Source organism: Syzygium oleosum, unplaced genomic scaffold, assembly GCF_021117445.2.
Source record: "Syzygium oleosum isolate NSW1041296 unplaced genomic scaffold, Sole_v2.1 Sole_v2.11, whole genome shotgun sequence".
NCBI lineage: Eukaryota > Viridiplantae > Streptophyta > Magnoliopsida > Myrtales > Myrtaceae > Syzygium > Syzygium oleosum.
The window spans coordinates 5833237-5851814 of NW_026607495.1; the positions used below are offsets into that span (position 1 = coordinate 5833237).

The following is an 18578-nucleotide window of genomic DNA, read 5'->3' on the forward strand; positions in this document are numbered from 1 at the left end:
TGCCAGGAGGTCTTAACATTTTGGTAATGTCCAACATAAAAGCTTCCTTATTTTCATCGGTCCCTTTAGAAATCACGTTTACAGCTCCGGAATGATCAGGCAAAGGATTCTTTCGTACATTTGGAGTATCCTTACACCTAAATTTATAGAGATATTACTTAACAAAAGAGAAGACCCTTCGAATTCCCAAAAACCGAACAAACTCTAAGGGAAATTCACGTAATTTTGACTCTCAAAAGCAACAACACACCTTTTTTCTGCGGCAATATGCGTTCAGCACGGCCTTTTCTACGCTCCCTCCCACGAGCGATCCCCCTTCTGCGAGCGTGTGTGAGAGAAAGGAGGAAAAGGCTGGGCTGCTTGTGGGCTTCTTGCATGGGTTGGCCTTGGTGGGCTGCAAGAGTCCAACTTTTCCAGAAAAGTCGGATATACAAGGGCCGCGTGTCCTGGGCTTGGCCCTTCCTTTTTTCATTTTTTTTTTGCGACATCATTTTTCTATTTTTTTCTAATAATTTTTACTATTTGCTAATTGACCTATTTGTCTATTTTTTTTTGTTTCTTCTATTTTGACCTATTTTTGTAAAAACGCCTTAACAGGTTGACAAAATCAAGTGTCAACATTGCCGTACAAACAAAACTCAAAAAGGGCGCTCTAACAAAAGTAGGTTGATAGATACAAAGTTCGGCTCTCTTTTGTGATTTTCCGTTATAGGATATGTAAACACACTTTATGTACATAGTAAATGCATTACTACAATTTGGCATGTTTGGTAAATCTTACAATCACTGCTAGTAAATCTCGCTAGGGCACGATGTTCTGTCCTTTCCAGGTTCAAATACTCGGAGAAAGCAGGAAGATTAGTCAAAGTGAGGTTTACAAGCCTACTTGCTTAATAAATGCTAGGTATGCGACCTACTTAGGATGATTATATATAGGTGAATCCCTACCCCCAACTTGCTTAATAAATGCTAGGTATATGACCTACTTAGGATGATTATAATTAGGTGAATTTCTATCCCCTCCCCTATAGCTTCACAAATAGAGAGAGAGAGAGTAGTCCGTCCCCGAGGGAGACAAAAATAAAAAAGTCCCGTGAAAAGTTTTTTTTTTTTTTTGGTAAGGTCCCGTGAAAAGTTTGTAGGAGCTAGTTTGCTAATTGATTTGTGTGAGAAAATATGCTGTAATAGTAACAGAGAATTTTTATTAGAACGAATAAAAAGAGTCTTGTTGAACAAGATCTATTAATTATATACAGGAAAAGTGTGGGTTTACAACAAATTCCTGCGACCTGAAAAGTGTGGATTTGCAAAAAGTGTGGGTTTATTTTTCTTTTTTTTCTTTTCTGTCTTATTATTTTTCCTTCTTCCTCGATCGGTTGCCAGCCAGTCGCCATGGCCGGCGATTAGCCCTGGAAGAAGGAAAAATAAAAAATAATTAAAATAATTAGAATTGCTTTTGTATTTTCCTGGGAAAATTGAATCAAATTTTCCATATCAAATGACGAAAAATGTTTTCTAGTTCATTTTCAGGTTTTAACCAAATACGGGAAAATATTGTTATTTTCTTGGAAAATGACTTCCTGTAAGACATTTTTTTGGAATTGTCATATTTTTTGTGAAACAAACGGAGCCTAAATCTTTTCTCTTGACCACACTCCGTAAATGGCATATGGACAACAATTCATTAAGAGGTCAATGAGCATTTAATTGACAAAGCGTGCAAATGAAATGAGTCATCACTCACTATTATGATCATGTTGTGACTCTAATGGATTAAAGTTGCGACAGTTCTGATATTCTTAATGAGCACTTATTGTCCGTCTTCAATAATGAAATTGAAAACCTCTATGTAGAAACTCTCCATAAATCCTGTCTTCACGTTACGCTGCAAGAGCATAAATAGTCCGCAATCCCCAGGTGAGCTGTGGATCTTTGAAGAGGAGAAACCAGAGACTGGTATTGATTCTGCACTTCTCTTAGGGAAAAATAATTATGTCATGCACATTGTTTGGACGATGTTATTATACCTCTATCAACTAAATCTTCATGATTGCAAAATCATCACATGACACCACCAGAGTTTATAAATAGCTCGTGATCCCAGGACTATACATGCACATTTCAGCATTTCTGCACACGTTATGTACGTCAACGTAAGTACAAACATGCATAGAATCATGTCAACATGATCAATTAATCTAAGCTCGTCATTCATTACTAGAGAAAATATCAGCTTAAACCTGTTAGCAATATTAGGATATTTAGAAAAGATATTTAGGATATTTTTTATGATTTTCTATACCCATTTTGATTATGCATATCACATTTAATTTCCTCTATCTAAACCTATAAATAGGCTGTTCATGTACTATTTTCTATATATCGAATTATACACAAATTCTTCAATCCTATCCTCCGGTTTATAAATTCTGAACTTGGTATTGCAAGCTTCATATGATGATGACAGGTATAATCTTGGCATCGGTATATTACATGCCTTGGCTTTGACATTACATTGCAGGTGGTTGGGATGGCTAATGAACGAGCTGCAGTACTGATGTTGATCACCTGTGTTTTGTCTTCAATGGCATTGGTGGCTCTCGGCATCCTGAAAGATTGGTCAGACAATGATAGCAGTGCGGAAGCTCCGAAATACACTGCAGGATTCTGGTTTTTTAACCCGTATAAAGAAGCACAAGATCGATGTTACAACCGATGCATTCACTCGAAAGAGGAGTGTAACCACAGCAAGGAAGCGTGCTCAGCATATTGCAAAGCGACATGCCGGCTGATACATACTGACGAACCGTAAACCAGATCAGTTACTTCCGATGACGTGAGCATTTTTCAAAATAAAGAAGGAACTTTTTCGCCGCTTTTCTCTTTAAATTTTGTTGTTCTCATCTCATCTCATCAGACAATTCTAATGTTTTGCTCTAGAAAAAAACCCTTTTTTTCCGTGCTAGTAAATTCCTAAAGGAAATTGTAAGTATCACGAAATTGTTGCTAAAAAAATTACAGGTAACATGATTTCTTGGTAGCTTGTTGGTAACTTACTAAGATAAGGTGGATGGATGCATGTGGAAATCTGGAAGAAGGCTTGTTGCACCAAAACACTATGGGAATAAAAGCATATTCCCAAAGGTTTATTATGCCTCAGTCTTGACATCATTTCCCCCTCCTTTTCTCTAAAGTCATTATCTTCATTTTGTTACACTGCATAGGAATCGACATATACCCCCTCCCAACAAAGTCTTCTCAGTCGGTGGAGAAAGGAGATCTCATTTACATTGATCATATTGAATTAAATTTTTCGAAGGATTTTCACTTTCTGTGTCGACGGCAACTGAAACTGAAGTCAATGTCGCCCTTTTAACTGATATTGTTTTACCTGATGCAGCCTGAAAGCCTGAAATCCACTGCCCCAGTTTGGAGATCATATATATGAAGTAGACCATCCTGAAGACAAATACTGTTAGAAAGAGTAGATGATTGACAAAAAACGGTCAATGCAAATGTAAAACCAGCACGATACCTGACCGCCTGTGCCAAGATGTCGACCTAGAGATTCAACATCAAAGTATATCCGCGGATTGAGGGACAAAAGAAGTCACTCTAATGATTCGAAAAACAATAAGGATAGCAACAGTGAATACTTGAGAGAAAAAACTTTTCCTTAGGAAAGGCATATTTATCAGGAAACATTCTACTTTCTCATCTAATGACCCGACATTTCAGTAAAAATATGCTACTCAGCTGGATAGATATGGGAGCTTTGCTATCACAAGATAACAATACTCACTTGTAGACAACATCAATAGCCTTCCGAACATCCCAGCACATGATAAAAGGGTCCTACATAGAAATTTAAGAAGAGAAATTATCAGAGACAGACACGCCCAAAGTAAATAACGCATAAATAATGTTTACCCACAATTCCTGGATGTTAAGGAGCGTTTGTTAACATTTTTACTTCTCTATTTTTCTATTTTTTTATTCTTCTGAACAAAAAAAGAACAGAAATCCATTTGGTAATGTTAGTTGATTTTTCTATTTCTTGGAATAAAAAAGTGACAAGAAAATAGATTTGAAAAAAAATAAGAAGTAAAAAAATTTTACTTCTTTGTTTTCAGAAATAGAAATATAAACATAGAAACAGAAACAGAAACAGAAACAGAAAGGTAAAAAGGTGGAGAAATTGAGAACCGTCGTCTGCAGATCGTCTTCTTCCATTTCAAGCCGCGGCTTCAGCTCCTCCTCCATCCTCCGTCGTCTACAGACCGTCTCAAAGCGTCGGCCACCACCCCGTCACTTGCGGCGAAGCCCCGGCCAGTCGAAAGCCGCCAGTACGTCTTTCTGTTCTCATCTTTGTTTGATAGTGTGGCAATTCTATAGGGACGCCGTCGAGCGAGGGCGGCCCTCGCCGATCTGGGCGCGGACTGCCCTCGGTCGACGGCGGCGACGGCGGCCCTCGGGCCCAGATCCGCAAGGTACTCGTCGTGGTTCTACCTTCCACTTCACTGATTGGATGCTCTTCTTTCCCTTCCGAGCCTCTCGCGTGTGCTTGTTTAGATGGTGCTTGGTCTTTCGAGCTAGGGTTCTTGTTGGTGTGGATTGGGTTGGAGTCGGATTCTGCTGCTCGTGAGGGGTTTTTTGTGTTGTGAAGTTGGTTTGGCGAACCCTTTTAGATGGAATAGTCTTGTTGTTCTGATTGTGTGGGTTGTCTGGCTATTCGGTAATTCACGCACCATTTGACGCCTTTGAGGAAGTTGTTCGGCTTCTCGTCAGTTCTGAACTGTCTGTGGAAATGATGGGCTCTTTGAGGAGGGACATCGAACCGAATAGCAGGCCATGAGTATTCTTGATGATGAGCGGCCTCTGTGGGTTCCTTGAGCGGGCTCGGTTGATGCTGCTGCCCCTTCTTCTTCTTCTGCAACCATCCTTGCGTGAGAGAAAGAGTGCGTGTGTTGAAGCGCTGCGAGCACGAGCGGTGAGACTTTGCTTGAGTCCTGGCCGGCGAGTTTTGGCTCCCGTCGACGCTTCCCCTCTTTTTGAGTTCGGCAAAGGGAAAAGAGACAACCCCTCTTACCCTTCGATTTGCGAAATGAAAATAAAACGGGAATAAACAATAATTTCATGAATAAAAATTAAACTCGGCATAAATAATGAAAAATATATTTTATCTGATAACAATTTTAATTGTATAATCATTAAATCCCGATATCATATAATATTACATCGATTTCCATTCATGTTATGTTAAAGATTACAAATCATAAACAAGTTAACAACTATGGAACAAGAATTCGTAGTTACAGGTCGTAATTTTTTTTCGAATTATAAATTTGAGGTGTAATTTACAATTTACCCTCGTCTAATTATAATGCTTAATAGTAGTTATTACAACAAGGGCACTTTTGCCCGACGCCGGCGAGGACACCCTTCGCTTGAGGCCAGCGACCTCCGCCGGCACCAGCTATGGCCATCAAAGGGAAGAGAGAAAAAAGAAAAGAAAAAGAAAAGGAAAAGGAAAAGGAAAAAACATAAAAAGCAAAAACGAAACAAAAAAAATTTAAAAAGTAAAAGACGAAAACTGCCCTTGTTCTGATCGCCAGAACAGTCACATGCTTGCCGGCCAATGACCATTTGATCGGCCGGCGAACCCAGGCCCTTATTTGAGACTGATTGGGCACTTTAAGCCCTTATTTGAAACTGATTAGGCACTTCATGCCCTTATTTGATACTATGTCCACTTTGGATCCTTTTTTGAAAAAATGACCCCACTTTGAGTACTAATTTGAAAAATTTTCTTAGAATTATATTATAGTTTATGGTGATTATAAGTTAGTAAAAAATTGCTATGACCCCTTTTAAATATAATCTAATAGATATATCGGTATATCGTGATTACACAACCGGTAATTCTTTTGTGAATAATTATATATTGGTGTAAACATAACAAATCATAGACCATTAACAGTTTTTAAAATTAATTATAACTATCAATTATGATAAAATCGCTTTAATTAATTATTATAATTAATATCTTGATTTATTAGGTTTGAAAATTGAGTCATCTTATAATTTAAGCTTCATTTAATTCAATAGTTTAATATTTGAGAACTTAATTCTAGTATGGTCGATTATATACTGAGCATCGCACTTCATTTCATATAAATCACATGTCGGTGAAGCATAGAAAAATCTCTCTATATTTTTACTTATGATTTTGCTTTAAAATTTGAAGCCAAAAAAATATGAAAAAAATAATATATGATTCGAAATTACATTATTTAAATATTTCTAAATATTTAGAGTGTTTCATACTAAACAATAAATTAAATTATAAGTGCCGCAAAAGTTACTAAACATCAAAAAGTGAAAGTAGAAAAATATAAAAAGTTGAAGCAGTTGAAACATGTGATGAAAAGACAAAATACTTACAAACATGCAACATTTCGGGTATTTAAATCCTAAAATTTGCTATAATACTTGCATTTCGTGCATTTAAATCTTCAAAGGGATAAGTACATTGAAAGTCCTAAAACTTGTCATCAAAGTGCAATTGAGTCCTAAAACTTTCAAAAAGTGCAATTAAATTTTTAAACTTGTCATCACAGTGCAATTAAATCCTAAAACTTTCAAAAAGGGCAATCAAGTCCTAAAACTTGTCAAGTTAGTCCAATTAAGTTCTTTTTTTAATTGCAACTTTTAAAAATTTTAAGACTCAATTGCACCTTTGCAACAAGTTTTAAGACTCAATTACATTTTTTGAAAATTTTATGACTTAATTGCATTTTTTGAAAATTTTAGAACTCAATTGCACTTTCGTGACAAGTTTTAAAAATGCGCTTAGCCCATCTTCAAACATGCAACTTCAATGTACTTGAATCTTTTCGTTAGCTCCGTCAATTGTAGGTGGACACGGAGAGTAACACGTGACTCTTCATTTATTTATTTTATATGTCTTGACTGTTAGTAAAGAAAAAATGCCACGCCAAGGTTTTCCAAAAGTCGAACCACATCGAACGAGGGAATACGGTTTAGTTCCGATTGCAGACTTTTTTGTCGGAAAAAAATCCCCTTGAACCAAAACACTTATATGATCCTCTTTCCTCGATAGGATCATGTTTACAACTAGAATAAAAATTGAAACAAGAGTAAATTAGATAAGTGTTAAAAACTTAATACAGTCGCTTCACGTAACTTTACCGTGAAAAGAGTGTTAATACAAATGAGCGTAGCCATGAGATCAACGAGAAACCCGGACTTTCACATGCTTATACCAAGACACCAATCGAAGATAACCTCAGCATTTTCGGACGCTTTTCGAAATCTGCACCAAGTAGTTTGCGCGGAACAAAGTGTGTGGGCAATTTAACCTCGATAACCAACTTCTCCAGCACAAGTGCATCCCCGAGAAGAAACTTAATCAGGGCGAGCAGATGGTTTGACCCAAATCTATCAGCTCCAATGCCGCTGATCTCAACTCTCTTGAGATGTTCTGCCAAACATCCCAAATTCCCCTTCCGTAAGCACAATAATTCTTCTTTGTCAAAGTTAACGCGATCCTCAGATTCTTCATCAAGCTCAAGCTGAACCTGCACATAGATACCCCATTTAAGAAAACTTATTTCACATTAGATGTGGATCCACCGAAAAAAAAATAATCATTGGCTCACTAAAATTTCAAACAAACAACTTTCATTTGTTCACTGCAGATGCTAGTTAGTTTTACTTTATAACGAGTCTTAATCAATTTAAGCTCTCAAACTTGTCTACACATTAAAAACATGTTCTCTTACTGAGTTCTCATCACTAAACTCTTAGTTCAAGATCCTAATGCTACATGGCAGCAAAAGAACCTCCAATACAACACTGCAGTAACTTTAAGACATGAACTAAAACAGCTTAATATTGCCCTGCACAAATGTTAAGTAGACTGACAGAGCCATGACCAAATTTCAACTGCTGGAACAGATAGAGTTTGAGATTGATCATCTTTATGTGCAAGAAGCAAACTGAAAATATCATAGCAAAGGAACAAACCTTCGATCGGGGGAGGTTAGTCAGGTGTATGACTAATTTTTCCAGGCCCTGTGAACTTCGCAGCATGTATGCTATCCCGGGAAGGTTCAGTTGACTAACCGGTGCCTCTAGTATCAGATTCTGACATTTTGACACTGGCACTCCTTCCATCTCCAACTGGGACATCATCTAAGCACATTGAGCAAGCAACATAAAAAATTTAATTAATACTAGTTTTCCTGTTTAACATGAATAAAGAATAACAAAATTACAATCCCTCAAATATGATGTCCTTTGACCCTGTCTCCCAGCCAAGGAAAAGACCGATAAGGATACTACAAGTAGAAATGAACAAGTGAATCCCTTGAAGAATAGAGACTATTTACATATGCTTCTCGTGTTGAACTTGTGATACTTGAAGGATCTGAAAATTGTAGTAGCTGGTCACATAAGACAGCAAACCTCGTTGTTGACAGAAGTTTCCAAGTAAATTCATCCATTGCCATTATACATATATTGTGAGAATACTTTGTAAGATGATTATCAAACGACAGCCTCATGTGATGAGAGAGCAGGACCGGTTCTGTCAACCTAAGATGACTAGGTCCATTACTCTCAGTCATATTTCCGGATAATTGTATTTTCTATATAAACTGAAAGAATCAAATTTCAAGAAACCTTTCCGACTAATTTCTTCACACAGTTTTCTTTTCAATATGAAGGCATCTAAGAATGCTGCGGCGAGTAGCATCCACAATAATTAAACAGAGGGAAGAAGCTCCAAGGTTCACAATCTTATGCTGTAACTCGGAACACAAAGTTATGAATCATCCCATTTGCCAATAACTAATTACACAAGAGTTCACAATGATTCCCCATGATGGAAGATAGAATGCCACAGAGAGCTGAGGTCACTCAACCGGGGCAACATACAGCACTAAATGGTGCTAATCACGGACACAATTCAACGCAAGTACGTCTTATAAATGTTAAAAGTATCGAGCTTGTACCTGAAAACACCAACCACCAATGGTGATTGTAGGAACTCCGCGCAGCTTCTCGAGAAGTTCCTTCAACAAGTCGCAGCACATCGTCCTTTTATCAGGCCAAACAGTCACAATGGCAAAATCTAACTTGGCTTCCACCAAAGAAGACGAGGTCGTTGATGGAGGTCCAAGTGGACCGCCACCGCCTGGAGAGGACGCTGGTCCTGACGACGTCTACGATCGACAGGAACAAGAAGATGTGGTGGATCACGGCGTCCGGCAAGGCGCTGATGAGATCGCCGGAGCTCGAAGGAGGAGGAGGAGGAGGAGGTGGGTTTCCTTCGGTGCGATTCGGACGGTCGCCGGAGGACCCGCGGTGGATGTCACCGTGGACGGCGGTCTCCGCCATGGAAGTGAAGATCTAGGGTTTCTGCCGATTTTCCCGATGCCCGAGTTTTCCGTGGATTTTTACTTTCTCTTCATCTTTTTTACAAAGCTGGACTATCTATAGAAGAAGAATAATGAAAAGTCATCTGGGCCCTTTTAGCTGATATATTTTTATTTTTTTAATTTATTGTCTTCTTTTTCTTTCTCGATTTCTAGCATCATCCATAATTTAAAAATAATCCAATAAATTATTAAAGCGAAATTCCTTCATGATGCCGATACTTAATTAAAGAGAAAATAAAGGAACACGAGTGAAAATTTTCTTTGTTAGAAACTTTTTAGCGTTCGAGTTCATCGTGCAAATATGATCTAATTGCGAAAAGAGAATTTGGGAGGACCAAAAATTAAATTTAAACTTAGAGAAAAATAGGTATTAAGTAATCGGCATTGTTTACGCGATGGCAGTAACTCAGTCAATTTTTTCCTTTTCTCCTTGTAAAATGCGCGTTCTCTAAGCACTAGGATAAAATATCTATGATTTCTTACGTTTCCGATTCTCATTCCTCTGTCAAGTCCACCGCATCTAACGCCAAACCTGCCACTCGATTATGTGTTTACGTGGCATCAAGGTAAGCGTGCTCAATTGAAGCTTTAATCAGTTCCGTGTCATGAGTAGGGAAACATCTTTAGACACGTATGACAATCATATTGTCACGAATTGAACCTTTCAAAGCTTTTATCACGTTCGCAGACAAGTTTAATTGAACATGTTAATATTTACTTGGGTGGACACCACATGTTCAGATACATTTATGACACGTTAATAGATGACGGCGAATCACATCTTAACGTATGTAGGTAAGGATTAATGTCTTAAAAATGTATTAAGCATGTCACGATGCGTGTGAGGCGTTTAATAAACTTGTTGAGTTTGGGCTTTAAAGATATGCCACTAATGATAAATACTTAGGTCAGAATATGATACAGCGCAATTATATCGAGACGCACGATGTCGGTCGCCCATGGATCATTCGAAATTTGGGCCTTGTCTGATCCGACACGAGAATCAACATCATCAACACCTCAACCTCACCGCGGCATACAAACCCCAGAACAGGCAAAAATTGGTTCTTCCAAGGGAACGACGTGCCTTCAAGAGAGAGATCGTGGACGACGAGAGAGGGGGCCCCCTCGCCAAATGAACAGGGAGCTCCGCGGTCAGGCCGCCATCGCCGGCATCCAGGGGGAAAAACCCAGCAGAAAAAAGGAGAGGGGGGGGAGCTTTCTCGGCCAGATCTGTCCACGGATCTTGGGTCGACTGCCCCTCGGAGGCGGCGGCGATCGCCGGATTATGTGTCCGAACGCCCACGTCGCCGCCGTTTTCAGCTCAACCTTCAAAGATGGCCTCAAAAGAAGGCACAATGCTCGTTCGGCAGGTTTAAAATCAAACTAAAAACGAATTACAGCGGATGAGAGGGAGAGAGCAGCTTCGCTGGAGAGAGAGCGGCGATCGAGAGTGGGGCAAATGCGCTCGCGTGGAGCAAGCGAGGATTGGGCAAGGGAACAATTTGCTCCAGCAGCGGGAGAGGAAGAAGAAAGCGGGAAGAACCCTAATCGCGATTCAATCCGGGGGATTTTCACCCGATTGTAATTTTGGACAAAATTACCCTCATTTGACGAGATCACGTGTCGCTTGACGATTCGCATTCTGCCTCTCTCTCCCCGACGACATTTTCTTCTCGTGCCATCAGCCCTCCGACCCCGACTCCCACTCCCACCAAGCCTCCGTCGTTCACCAGCGGCGCGTTCGGCGACGATCGTCCGGAGATGATCCTCAGGTTCCGGCATATAGCCCGATCCGGCCCGGCCGCACCCGCCCATCAATCATTTTTCTCTTCCTCGTTGTCTCTCCCTCCCGCCTGCTCGTTCCTCATTTCTGCAAATCTCTCTCTCTGCAAATTCTCTCAATGACTCCACTGGACTTCCTTCCTTTACTCTTTCTCGCTCTTTTCTCTTCCATCCTCCTTCGTCTCACCTCTTCGACCGCCCTCCGTTCCCCTAAGTAGCATGGAGCTTTCTCCTATCCTTCACTAGCTCTCTCTCTCTCCCTCTCTCTCTAAGTTCGCATTTGCCACCGACGCTTCTGTACACTCCCTCGCGGTTCGCTCCAGCGGCTGATTGGCTCCTGCAGTTTCGGCTGCTCCCGGAGCTTTTTGAGGTAATGGAGACCGACGAAGGGTCGCGGCGTGCGCTTCCGTTTCAGCTCCAGTTCGACAAACCGCTGGCTTCTCAGGTTCGGCTCTGCTCCCGTTCGGGCGTTCTTTTCGCGACCTCCTAATGGGGCGTGGCCGATTCGATCGTTTTCCGACTCGGTTATGTGAGGTTTTTGCTGGGTTTTGCGATTGGCAGGTGAAGATGGCGGAGTGGAATCCGGAGAAGGATTTGCTGGCCATGGTCACGGAGGACTCGAAGGTCGTGCTTCATCGCTTCAATTGGCAGAGGCTGTGGACCATCTCTCCTGGTAATTGCTTCGATTCGAGAGAAAGTTCTGTCTTTTCTGTTCAGTTTGCTCGTGTCTTCGACGATGGCTTGCTGTGCCCTCTGAGTCATTGGCCTTATCTCGTCTTACTTCTTTCGCTTTTCCTAAATGTGCTGCGCTTCCTTCTAGTTCAAATTGCATTCGATGGAGAATTGGACGAACATAGAGGTAAAGTGCTTGAATTTCTAAATGAGAAGATCACGTTGAACTTAAGGAATTGGTGTTTTACACAAAAATGAAGAGCGGATGATGGTGATACGAGTGGAAATTTAGAGATGACTTAGTTGCAAGTAAAGAATTCCAAGCTGATATCAGTTAAATGGAGGGACTTTTATTTATTCCTGTCAACTTCTAGACCAAGTGGAAGTGTACCATGCTCCTGTTTTGCCATCTTGTTTCCCTTTCGATACACCAGTTAAAGTGTCCATGAAAATAACGAACTTGAATTGGAGGGGACATCATTTAAGCTAGAGATGCAGAAATGCTAGATGCCGACATGGAGTTGGCAGGTTTAGCCCCTGCAGAATACCATCCCAATGCCATCAGGCATCTATATAGTTTTCCTTAGATTTCTGATGTTGGCTCTCACAAAGTAATATTACTTCTTGCTCCGCTTCTTTTACTGATTGAGCATTCCCTACAAGGATAGATTTAATGGATACTAGAATGTAGAGTATAGGCTGGAAAGTTTCTCACATTTTGTATTGCTTGAAATTAACTTATCTTCTTCTTATTACAGAGGGGCATTTTGTCGCATCATTTTGATTAATTAAGTTCGCTGGTGGGATTTTAACTTACTTGTTAATAGGATATCTCAAGCTATGCTGCATACTTGTTCGACAATCTGGTCGAAAGGGATGGAGGGAGGAATTGGAGAAAGCGAAGAGACTAGGAGTGTAGGGTGAGCTGCATTCAAGTATGTTAAGTTCTCATATGACTTTAAATCTTGGTAATTCAAAATCGTAAGAGCTTCGGATTAGATGCCTAGCCTTGGCAGTTCTTGCTATCTCTTCTCACAGGAAAAATTTAGAGAGGAGGCGTTTTTTCTCCAGAAACATCTGAATGCTTTGTGCATCATATTGTCTTCTAAATTTGGAGAACATGTTGTTGAGTGCACTATAGTACTTGAGCCAATATTTGAATGGTTTCTGTTGAGATCCTAAGTTGTAGATACTAGAACACTTGCGACCTTGCCTGAAGTATGCTTTTGTGGATCCACTCCACCTTGAGGTTCCAAAGCTGAACTACAAGATTCTTTTTTGGATGGAGATAATGGATTGGAGGTCGCCAAAAAGATATAGATTCCCTCGCTTTAGATGACCTACTAGTCCAAAGAAATCCCATATTAAGTGACCGATATCCCTCAGTTATCTTGTACTGTTATGACGCTTTGCCTCACTTCACAAATTTTGATTAACATTTTCTCAGTTACTGTGTGTTCTCTATCTTCCCTCTTCATCTATTAATTTTTTTGTGAACAAATTATTCTTTCTCTCTCTCTCTCTCTCTTTTGATTGTTTCTTTTGAGCTCACTTTTCTTTGCACATTCATTGTGTGTCATCAATACTGGCTTCTCTTTATTGTTCTAATGTTACTCCAGGTAAATGTATAACATCATTATGTTGGCGTCCTGATGGCAAGGTTGTTGTGTTGGGACTTGAAGATGGTACAGTTTCACTGCATGATGTTGAAGTAAGTTTTCTATGTTATTACTTTAACGTTACGCTCATTACTTCTCAACAAGAAATTCCTCCTGCAAGAATCCTTTATCATCAGAATGTGTTCTTCTCTGATCTCTCACGGGAAACTGAATTGCTCAAAAGTGGCATTATGCAATGCAATCAGCAAGCTTGCTCAACGAACATTTAGCTGCTATTATAGATGGCAATCCATGTTTGCTGGTCATGTCTGCCAATGTCAAGTTAATAGTGGACTGGTAGATAGGTCAATCCGAGCAGTATAAGTGTTGAACAAGTCGAACCATGTCCACATCAGCTTCCAGCCCAAATCAAATTGCCATATCACCCAAGCAGTTTGCATCTTCCTATTCTCCTGCACAAGACTTGGTTCAGCGAGAAACTTCCAGCTTCTCTCCACACGGACAACCAAGCAACCAACATCTATAACTCATTCAAACTCATTCAAACTCAAACTGATTTTTGTTATGCAGATTCTTTGCAAGTGTATATAAACCCATCATCTCTTTGTTAATCATAAAGGACAGAAATCAATACAACAACATTATTTAAAAAACATCTGTTTCTGTTCTCTGCATTATCTCTCTCACTGTTCCAAGTTTCTAGGTTTTCATTTGTTCTTCTGCTCTTCGGTTTTCTCTAAAGGTCCATATTTTTAAGTATAATCTTAACAAAACTTATTAGAACACTCTATTCGAACATGACCCATTTGTTAAATATGTCAACAAATGACAAGAGATGAATAACCTGTTTAACTAGTTAGATTGAATGGGTCATTTCAATCCAGACAGGACCGACATAGCTTGAATAACTAATACAATATGTGCAATGTGAATATCTTCTTCAATGTCAAAGCCTTAAGCATACTAAATCCTAGGTTTACATAAAATCTTGTATTTGTATGGTGTAATTGTAGCCAATCTGAAAACGAAATTCATATGTAATTTATTGTCATAAAACTTACTGAACTAAATATAAATAGGTCAAAATAGGTCAGGTTGCTAATCAAGTTGGGACGATAGGTAGATAGATTACGTTAGTCAATTTGTGTTGCGTGGTTTGATCTTTGAACTTGAAATATTCGTTTATTAATTGTGTTAACTGTTGAGTAGGTTGCCATAATCTTGACACGACATGATTACCACCTAGGTTCACCCAAAGTTGTCACATGTAAATATCAGTCACGAATCAAAATATTAAATCTATGGATTGTGAAGCGAGAATTAAATCCAGTGAAATTAGAAAGTTTGATATAGTGTTTAAGATACGTATTTCATGACATATGTAAATTAACTGTGAAGTACGATTTCTTCTTATTGTTAAGTAGGCTCATGACTAATGATAAAGATATTGAAATTAAACTGATTTTATGATTTCTAGACATTAGATATTCTACAAATTATTTTTTTTTGTCAAATAAGTACCGCATTTAACTGCAAGGGCACAAAGATTGTGAACATAGTATTGTAATTGGGTTTGTATTGTTCTTGGATTCTAACTTATAGAGTTTAGTGTAAGACAATCAAAACATCCACCATGCCTGATGCAGCCAACAAAATCATGCAAGATGATTTTTGTTCAAATATTGGTGTTTCTATCAAGCTTTTGGTAAAGCTGGACTTTGCAACTCAAATAAGAGTTCTACAAGGATCAAGATTCTTCTTGAAATTTTATTGTAAACTTATCAACTAGGATTTACGTATTATATAGATTTTACTAATATACCTTCATTTACTTTGAGTAGTGAATATTACTTATATTCCAATTATGTGTCTTGTTTAGAGGTTTCCTATTTCAACTCGGAGTAGAACTTTTAGAGAGTGCATAATTGTAATTGTAATTTTTACAATTTAATTGAGTTGATAAATTATGGAATTATGCCAGTGTTTGCTTTGGGATTTTGTGATGCTTAAGAGTTTTGGGTTTGATGCCTAAAGATTAATTCTTTCTTGTGGGACTTGTCCTCCTACATCAAAGCCATGAAATGTTTTTGACACTGCATTGTTTGATGCCTGAATTATATTTGATTATGAATCAAGGAAATAGATTGACTCATATCTAATCGGTGAAATCAGTTTGAATTGTTGGATTCACATGTCATACAGTAATGATAGATTCAATAGATTTATACACTTTAGGACTCGAATCTAAATGATGTGCTCAATTGCATTCTCATGTAGGACAAAATTGTTACCTTGCTGTTGATGTTGTCATTGATGATTGAAAATGCTTCAAAGGTCAACGACAAATTACAGCATAGTGTTTACTGAGGTCAAGCTCATTGTTAGGATCCATGGTCTAGGCGGATGGTGTCAATAGAAGCAGTCGTCTATGACATGCTCATTTTCATTAAATTAATAGTTTCTTTTGATTATAAAAATTTCAAATATGTTCAGTTCAGTCAAATTAGGAAGGTAATAATTTAGGTGACTCCTAAATGATAGGATGTGTATATGCCTTATATATGCTTGTGGGTGGAAAAGCTCGTAGATAACTGGTTGTGTCATTAAGCTATAGCTGTTTAGTCATAGTACATTGGCTGCGAATTTGGTTGATGCTGCTGCATTTCTGTTTCTTTGAGACTTCTACCATTTTTTTAACCATCATCCACTTCATGGACTACATTTTGCTCGGGAGAGAGTTTGTTTTATACGTAATGAACGTTATCTTACTAATCTAGCTTTCTTTACTCAACTATTGATATGCGGTTTGCTGCTTTATATATGCTAGTACTTGCAGCAGTTATACATGCCGTGGTATAATCATTCCTAACATGGTATAAATATTAAGCAGAATGGAAAACTGTTAAGAAGCTTGAAGTCCCATGCAGCAGCTGTGGTGTGCCTCAACTGGGAGGAAGATGCCCAAGTGAACAGAGTATGCATCTTTCCACTTAAAAGTTGATAAACTTCTTGATTTTGATTCTTAACAGACAATATTTTATTGTTCATGCGTTTCATGTTATATCTAATGCTTTGTTTGTTGTAAAGCAGTTATTTTAGTCTGGTTTACTAAAATATTTCTTTTTCAACCTTAGAATCTTATTTACAGTCCAACAGCTCTAACTGGGGTTTATGGAAGATGTTTTAAAAACCTTATGTTTGGTGTCATTTATAACTTGTTAATTTGCTGATTGTCGACTCCTTAGCTCTAATCTCTTGTTGTATTTTTTCTTTTATTTTTCCAATTGGAAAAATAATTATTTACTTTTCTTTCATAGGACACTTATGGTAACACTTTGGCATTTGAAGATCGCACTACTCGTTTCTTCCCTCCAGCTCCAAGAGTTCCTCGCATGCCTGGACTAGTACCCGGAGACACTGGTTTAACTGATGATGGTCAAGATTCATTCGTAGAGCTCTCGAATTCTTCAAAGCAATGTTTCAATATCCTTTGCAGTGGAGATAAAGATGGGGTTTTGTGCTTCAGTATATTTGGTGTGTTTCCAATCGGAAATGTTGTAAGTCTCCTGTCTGTTCAGATAAAATATTTAGCATTACGGTCCATCAAATTCAGTCAATGAGTACTTCTTTCCTTGTTCTTGCCTCTCATACAGCAGTCTTTCTTAATAAATGGATTTGATAGCATACTGGCAGTAAATCAGTATTGCCTGGTAAGTAATGGGTGTGAACAGAGAGAAAAACAGAATTACTTAATTGTGATTATAGGGTTACAAATATATAAGTGCTTAACCCTACTCACAAACTAGATTACTATTTTACCCTTAATATTCACAATATTTCTCAACACTCCCCCTCAAGTTGGGACGTAGATATCAAATAATCCCAACTTGTTACATAAAAAGCTCACTCTATTCCCCCGTAGAGATTTAGTAAAAATGTCTGCTAGTTGATCTTCCGTCTTTGTGTGCTGAAGAATAATCTCGCCTTTTTGAACTTTTTCTCGCACAAAATGACAATCAACCTCAATGGGCTTAGTCCGCTCATGGAAGACGGGATTAGATGCAATATGAATAGCGGATTGATTATCACAATACAGCACTGATGGAGTTGACGGTGACATTCCAATCTCTGATAGTAACATCCTCAACCATACTAATTCACTTGTCACATGTGCCATAGCTCGATATTCAGCTTCAGCACTTGATCGGGAAACAACATGCTGTTTCTTGCTCTTCCACGCAACTAAATTGTCTCCCAAAAACACACAATAGCCTGAAGTAGATCTCCTATCCATAGGACATCCAGCCCAGTCGGCATCAGAGAAGCCTGCAGTGTTTAGATGACCAGAATTCTTAAACTGTAGTCCTTTACTTGGTGCTCCCTTCAAATATTTGACAATTCGAAGCACAGCATCCCAATGAGTAGTACGCGGAGAACTCATGAACTGGCTTACTACACTAACGGCAAAGGATATATCAGGTCTTGTGATGGTAAGATAATTTAACTTACCAACTAATCTCCGATACTTCGCTGAATCATGTAATAATTCTCCATGTTCTGCGTCAAGTTTTACATTAGGATCCATAGGGGTATCAACTGGCTTTGCTCCAAGAAATCCAACCTCACTAAGAATGTCAAGTACATACTTCCGTTGCGATAAATTGATACCAGCATGTGAGTAGGATACTTCAACACCAAGAAAATATCGAAGACGTCCCAGATCTTTAGTACTGAATTCTATATGTAGGAATTGCTTAAGCTTTTGAATACCACCCGAATCACTGCCAGTAATGATGATATCATCCACATATACAACTAGAAGGATACAACCAGCTGAAGAGAGAGCTGAAAACTGAATGATCGACCTGACACCGCTTTAATCCAAATTTGATAACCGCATCACTAAATCTACCAAACCAAGCACGAGGAGATTGTTTAAGTCCATACAAAGCCTTGTGTAAACGACATACCACATTCTCCCCCTGAGCAACAAACCCAGGTGGTTGCTCCATGTAGACCTCCTCAACCCGATCACCAT

At 38.8% G+C, this 18578-nt stretch overlaps 2 protein-coding genes across 2 annotated transcripts in view; one reads left to right on the forward strand and one right to left on the reverse strand.

Annotated features, from left to right (window-relative positions):
* Positions 1-6924: 6924 nt before the first annotated feature.
* Positions 6925-9119, reverse strand: LOC115693492 (uncharacterized). Its single transcript, XM_056315744.1, has 3 exons — positions 9039-9119; positions 8050-8205; positions 6925-7601 (listed from the first exon to the last, which is right to left on the reverse strand). The coding sequence occupies exons 1-3, from the start codon at positions 9117-9119 to the stop codon at positions 7281-7283; spliced, it is 558 nt and encodes a 185-aa protein (XP_056171719.1). The 3' UTR covers positions 6925-7280.
* Positions 9120-11504: 2385 nt separating this feature from the next.
* Positions 11505-18578, forward strand: part of LOC115693481 (anaphase-promoting complex subunit 4) — a 35762-nt gene continuing 28688 nt past the window's right edge. Inside the window, 5 exon segments of the mRNA XM_056315947.1 lie at positions 11505-11694; positions 11811-11922; positions 13541-13632; positions 16431-16514; positions 16858-17097. Of these exon segments, the coding sequence (XP_056171922.1) occupies positions 11623-11694; positions 11811-11922; positions 13541-13632; positions 16431-16514; positions 16858-17097 (600 nt within the window). The 5' untranslated portion in view covers positions 11505-11622.